Source organism: Coniophora puteana (genome assembly GCF_000271625.1).
Source record: "Coniophora puteana RWD-64-598 SS2 unplaced genomic scaffold CONPUscaffold_8, whole genome shotgun sequence".
NCBI lineage: Eukaryota > Fungi > Basidiomycota > Agaricomycetes > Boletales > Coniophoraceae > Coniophora > Coniophora puteana.
In genome coordinates this window covers 1,574,753-1,580,934 of record NW_006913060.1, presented here as the reverse complement: position 1 = coordinate 1,580,934, position 6,182 = coordinate 1,574,753, and the positions used below count along the sequence as shown (strand labels likewise).

General features: G+C 51.2%; 2 protein-coding genes across 2 annotated transcripts; both read left to right on the top strand.

Moving 5' to 3' along the window:
- Positions 1-962: 962 nt before the first annotated feature.
- Positions 963-2,160, top strand: CONPUDRAFT_74249 (uncharacterized protein; the record flags this gene model as incomplete). The annotated part of the gene is made up of 5 exons (XM_007771647.1): positions 963-1,380; positions 1,458-1,478; positions 1,769-1,788; positions 1,816-1,938; positions 2,038-2,160. 5 exons carry the CDS (start codon positions 963-965, stop codon positions 2,158-2,160), a joined length of 705 nt encoding a protein of 234 aa, XP_007769837.1.
- A 1,519-nt stretch (positions 2,161-3,679) lies between these two features.
- On the top strand, positions 3,680-5,242 carry CONPUDRAFT_74248 (uncharacterized protein; the record flags this gene model as incomplete). Its single annotated transcript, XM_007771646.1, has 3 exons — positions 3,680-3,794; positions 3,841-4,871; positions 4,934-5,242. 3 exons carry the CDS (start codon positions 3,680-3,682, stop codon positions 5,240-5,242), a joined length of 1,455 nt encoding a protein of 484 aa, XP_007769836.1.
- Between the last annotated feature and the right edge of the window lie 940 nt (positions 5,243-6,182).

Below are 6,182 nucleotides of genomic sequence, written 5' to 3'. Positions count from 1 at the left end.
GCAGGAATACGGCTCACCTAAATGCTCGATTCCTTCCTACTCGTGAACTCGACGATCAGAAGTAATCTCGAGTGATGCAAATTAGAGAGGCTGACCGGTGTAGTGAACGAGGAAGAGTCATGTTGTGGCAACCAGTAGAATGTTGTAGTGCACGTAACCAAGTGCGTACAGGTGGCGTTCGGGGTGGGGAAGAGGGTGGTGGTGGTAAGAGGAAGGGAGAGCGAAGTACGCGTCCTCGCGCAAGGCTGTAACAAGCGGGGATCAAAACTACAGAGTTTCCGGACTGTTGTCAGAGAAGCTTGTTACGACAAGCAACAGCTAATTCGAAAATACGCGTCTACTGGAATGTAGTTTTACGAGGGCATTGCAACTGTCTATTCAGTGGACAAACGCAGAAGGATATCACATATAAATTCACTGTCCGAGCCAATCAGGACTCTTACACGATGATTTCAGGACATATAAAGACTTAGCATTTCACAAAGCAAACACGGCAATACTTTCTTCCACCCGGACCGCTCCTGGGAATATTCCATCCATGAAAAAGACGATCGATGAAGCAACACCGGGAAGTTCGGGCCCGTATCTAGTTGCCTGACTGCCATATGCGCCGAACCCCTTGGTATTATGATCGAGTCAAGGTCACATGCACTGGCTTTCACCAATGTGCCCATCTTTTATTGATGAGAAATCAAAGATGTGCCCTACTATGCTCCAATTCACCAATCCGCCCGGATTCACACCAATTCGAGCACAGCACGTTTCCACTGGGGCTTGAGGCTGACTTCCCAAACACACTGTCGGCATGGCTTAATGTAGACAAGGCCGACCAGTGGCGGATCGAGGCCGAGTTCAACATATATGCATCCACTAGTAGTTGCTCTCGCATTGATCTCATCATCACAGTCATCAACCTAGCACGCGAGATGGAGCTTCTTTCCGTTTTGCCCACAGCGCTCTACATGTGCCTGAAACACTTGTCTCCCGAGGAGATATTCAATGGCGTCCGTGACGAGTCCGGGACGGTAGTCCAAGTCCTCTCCCCTGAAAATCGTCAAACCTGCGCGCTAGCAATGAAACCGTTCTGGAAGCTTTCCGGCGAGACATTCTCCTACATTCGGCGTATACCTATGCTGTGCTTGTCGCCTGATCACTGTTTACCAATCAAAGTAGAGGTGATGGGAGAGAACTTTTTCCCCTTCCCGTCTTTGGGGCCCTTGGACGACTCTCCCCTGGGAGTACGCGGAGACCTGTGCAGCGAGTGCGACTTAATCGCCAAAGATGCGCATGAGGACAGAATTCATGAAGCTTGGAATCGTTTACCTGGTATATTTGGGCTGCCTGGCTGGGAAGAGCTTCGTACAAGCCAAAGGGAACAAGGTTCGTGGAATATCCGTCTAATAGCTTGGGGACCATTCAACTTGCATTCAACTCTAATGTACTTTCAAATCCTTTAGGTGATTCGAGCTCCACCCCAGGTTGGTATCGCAGTTGAGCGTTTCGGTTCAATTGTAGGATTTGTGCTCTTGTTTCAATTGTTCGATCGAAATCACATCCTTCTGATTTTCAAGAAATAGCTTGTATTCGCCTACTCGGAGGAACTATGCTACGGCAACATTAATAGACGTATTTCATTCAACATCCTAATGGCAAGTGCAGTGCCAGCGCAGGGGAAAGAGGACGCTTCCAACGTCTACCCGTCACGCCGCAAGGGGGCCAGCCTTTTGATTTGTCGTCGATTGGGATTGTGCACAAGGTGATTACTTAGCGCTTATCGTCAACTTTATCGTAAGTCTGTGAACATTTTGGATCTAGATCTCCGAATCGGAGACGCTATGTAGCATCCCCAAGGAACATCGTGCTACTCATGTACCCTTTCACTTGTCAACTTGTGCATGTCTGGTCAAGCGCCTTGAGTTACTCTGTGTCCCAAGTATAGTAAGCCCCGCTCGCTTTGCCGCTCGCCATCCCCGCGCTGAAAGTTGTCTCAACCAGCGCATTTATCTGAATTTAACGGTGACGTCGCGAGTTATCCAGTGCCTGAAGTATGGGGCTTCCACCGTGGCGCTATTGGTATACGGTGTCGTCCAAAACTTCGGGGGCATTGGTTGCTCTGTGGACGTCACAAGACATCGTGTCCCCGCGCATTACCTACACTGAGTCGGTGCCTGTGCTACCATCGGTACGTGCGTGTCAGGTTCGTCGCAGTTCGTCATTTCCACCTTGCATGTATACCGAAAAGCTGTAGCATATTCGCTCACTGGGGAAGGTGATATCCCTCAACGCTTTTCTTGTTCGTCGTTTGTTCGCTTTCAAAAGAACAGACGAGTGGCTTTCGAGGCATGCAGTTACGTGCCGGAATGGTATTACTCCGGCGTGAGTAGAGTGTAGAGAAGGCGAGAAAGTTAGCCCGTTGTTTATTATTTTGGAGGGGAGCTAAAACTGAATGAATAATTCGGTGGACGGACTCATGTCACGTTTTCATGTAGTGAATATTCGCCACTTTATGGTTCTATGTTCCACGTATCGCAACGGCGGTTCTCACCGGCACCTCTTTATCATTCGCGCTTCCTTCCTTCTCTCAGACTGGATCTCGAAATATCTTGACCCACGCTGACTTGCAAACCCATTGACGGCGTCTATAGAATTCTTACCTCTGCTGGTGACATGAGTATAGGTGACGCCGTGTTCTTCTCCGAGCCAATGAGTATTCGCCCACAATAGAATCAGGTCTCCAGCACTTGAGTTACACCATCTGATGCTGTCGTCAGTTCGTGTCGTGCAATTCCGTTGTGTGCACCACAAATCAAAGGCGAATGTGGAATTTCTGCCACCTAGTCGGGTCGACTTTGACAGTGACACTGGACAGCGCGGCACGAGGTTCTACTTCAGAGTGCTCTATGTCCTCTAGCCTCCTTATTCTTAGGGTGGAAGACGGGTCGATGTGGTCACTGCAGATACCGGTTTGAGAGCACGCACAAACGACCTCACACTACGGGCAGCTGCCATTTTTTTGCCGAAGAAAAGGGAGAGAAAATGCAGATGGGTGAAAACCTGACAGAACGCCTTTTCTGGATAAGAAGAGGATAAAATGGACCTGAACTCGGTCAAATTACTTCATTTGGATCCAGAAAAGGCGCTCTCTCGGGTGCAATTGTGATATTTCCTCTGACGGTGACTTTTCTCGCGGCGAAAGCTCAGCGAAAAAGGTTTTCACCCATCACCCTTTTCTCAGGCCAAAGTGGCAGTTTGCCCGTGGTGTCATCGAAGTTGACGGTTCCGGAGTGTAACCTAGTGTAACGACAGCCAACCTCAGCCATCTCGACTTCTCTTCTATAGGTCATACGGTGATCACCGCAAATCATTACCCCTGAAAGTGACATTCGTGTGGGACTGCCAGCTGTCCTCGACCTTCCTCGACTCCACTTCTTTGGCCTTTTCCGGGGCTATTTGAGGACCCCTGCTATTTGGCATTTTTCACGTCCAGACACGTCCATTATCGCAACTGCTGTCCGCGGCAAATACAGATGATTGACACCAGAGCCTTGACACTTTGACAGCGAGAAGACGTCTCCTAGTGACTTCTCCACCGTCGTGCACCTTCCAGCGGTGATATCTTGTTTCTCTAGTGCTTGGTGATGATGCAAGGGAGTTTGAAGGGGTAGTCGCATGGTGTCGCATGTCTCCAGCGCATGCTACTCCTCATCTATCAATAGGCTTCTCCCCTGTATTGGAAAGGGTAGTTGAAGCGATCTTATTGATCGCCTGGATGGGGGTTGAACCACGTCTGACATGTGAGTGGAAGAATAATTTAGAGTGCACTGTCACTACTTACGGAAGGTATTATTTGGCAGATAACGCTGGCGTGGCTCATGCGTAGAAATGAGGAGAGGTCTATGAATAACTCTGCGCTACTATATAACTTGCATCCCCGCTACCTGATCGAGCCCAACGTCCCCAGTAAACTCTCGGTTTTGCCATATCTTCAGCTTCATTTCTTCTTCGCGCTACAGATGTGGTCGAAGCTGTTGTCAGCTGTACTCGTTTCCCTCGTCTTCCAGGGCACTCAAGCCCAGGTCGTCGCGCCCACCGGCACTCTTGCCAGCATCCTTCCCGCCGCCACCGACCCTGCTTTTGGCGGCTTTGTCTCTGATGGCGGCGCGGGCGGCAACATCAACGGACAAAACCTCTTGACCCTCTCAGACCCGGCCGTCGTCAATGCAGACGGCTCGGTCAACTTCCCCTCCGCTCATACCGGCTACGCCATCATCGATCCCACCAACCCCAGCCAGATCACCATCATCGGGGACTACAGCGGTAGCAACCCCGACTTCTGGCACGGAACGCCCGACAACTCGGGTGCCGGCGGTGGCGTCATCAACGTCCTGCCCGACGACATCGACTGCAACGGAAATGCCGATTGTTTTTCTCCCGCCCCGCACACCGCCGCGATCCCCATTCCCGGGAACAGCACCGGCGCGCTCAACGTCTGGCCCGTTCATCCCAACGAGGGCGACTACATCTACAACACCATGTTCGAGCTGAACGTGCAGGACCCGACCACACTCAACTCCCAGACTCAGCCGTTCAGCGGTCAGCGCACCGTTCCCGTGCTGTTCAACGTCTCGCAGGGCCACGCCGGCTACGGCAGCCGCGCTCTCACGTCTGGGCAGGGCGACGACGCAGCGAACCACTTCTACCTCTGGGAGGGCGACACCACTGGTCTCAAGGTCGCGCGTGCGCCGTGGGCGTCCCGCACGGACACCACGACGTGGGACTACTGGCACGGTGGCGACGGCTGGGTCACCAACCAGCCCCTCACGTACAACGGCGACGCGTACGGCAACGTGCTTAACCTCACCAACCAAAACGTGCGTATAATTACTTCGTCGCTAATATCCTAGTGCGATTACTGACGCATGAATCCTCGCAGCTCTTCTACGGCTGTGACGTCCGCTACATCGACCGCTTCAACACGTTCATCATCACCTTTAGCGGTGGCGCCGACTACAGCCAGTACATTGCCTACTCAACCTCGGGCGATATCACCGGGCCGTACTCCGACCCGGCGATCCTGTTCAACCCCCAGCTCAACTCCGGCTGCGCAGGCAAGAGCGGCCTCCAGCTGACCGACTTCCCCCAAATGCACTGGGATTACTACGGCACTACCGCGAGCCAGACACTTGTCAGCTGGATCTCGTGTGACTACTATACCGACATGGGTATCGTGGAGTGGTCCTAAGCGAGTTCACTGCTTGAAAGTTGTTTAGTAGCTATGGTTTCTTGAGAATGCCTTGTTCGTATTACCTCCACTGATTGTTATGGTTTTTTCACTGTTTGTTTTTACTACTATGATCGAAGATGTACATGACGCCTGGCTACGTAAATTTGATTCCATTTCCTCTTGTATGATTTGCACTGCATCAACGATAGCTTCCTGGATACTTTCAAAATAAAGGAGAGCTTATAGACAGAAGAATTAAAATTGCGAGGATAGTTTACGTTACGTTTGAGCGTGGACATCCAAGTCCATGGCAATATCTCCGTCGTTGCCCTCGGACGAGTGTCTCGTAAAAGTGATTGTCGACAGCGTTTTGTGGAAAGTGTTTCCAAGAGCTGCAAAGGTAGCACTTGGCCATTTATACAGGCGACGGAAAGCGCAGTCAAAGGCTTTCTCGTATTTCTTCACGATGGGTGTCAGAATTACGTCTAGTATTCGACCCTTTACGGCTTTATTGGTTCATCCAGAAGCCTCCTGTACGGCGATGTTCCTCCTAGAGGTCTACAAGTAAACACCGCCTTCATACGTCTATTCAGGCGCTTAGTATCCCATAGGTACTTTAAGCGCTTACGCACTCGTGTGGCTCTGCGTTCATCGCATAGGGCCACGTTCTGCTTACGTAGCCGTCCTGCATTACCGCGGGACTTGGACTGCATAGTAGTTACGAATACGGTAGTGACTTCACACGCTCCTGTCATATATATACAGTCGCTACCATGAATATCATCTAAGTCTTCTCTCTCCACCGAACAACTACCATCGTCAGCTATCAGCCTAACCCGCTACTACTCAACCTTCAATACTAACTGCCCGGTGAGTCTGCGCTTTCATAGACATCCTAGCTATACTCGCGTCAGTCCTTTGTCAGGTTATGAGCCCGCGGGGCGCGGCGGAGCCTAGT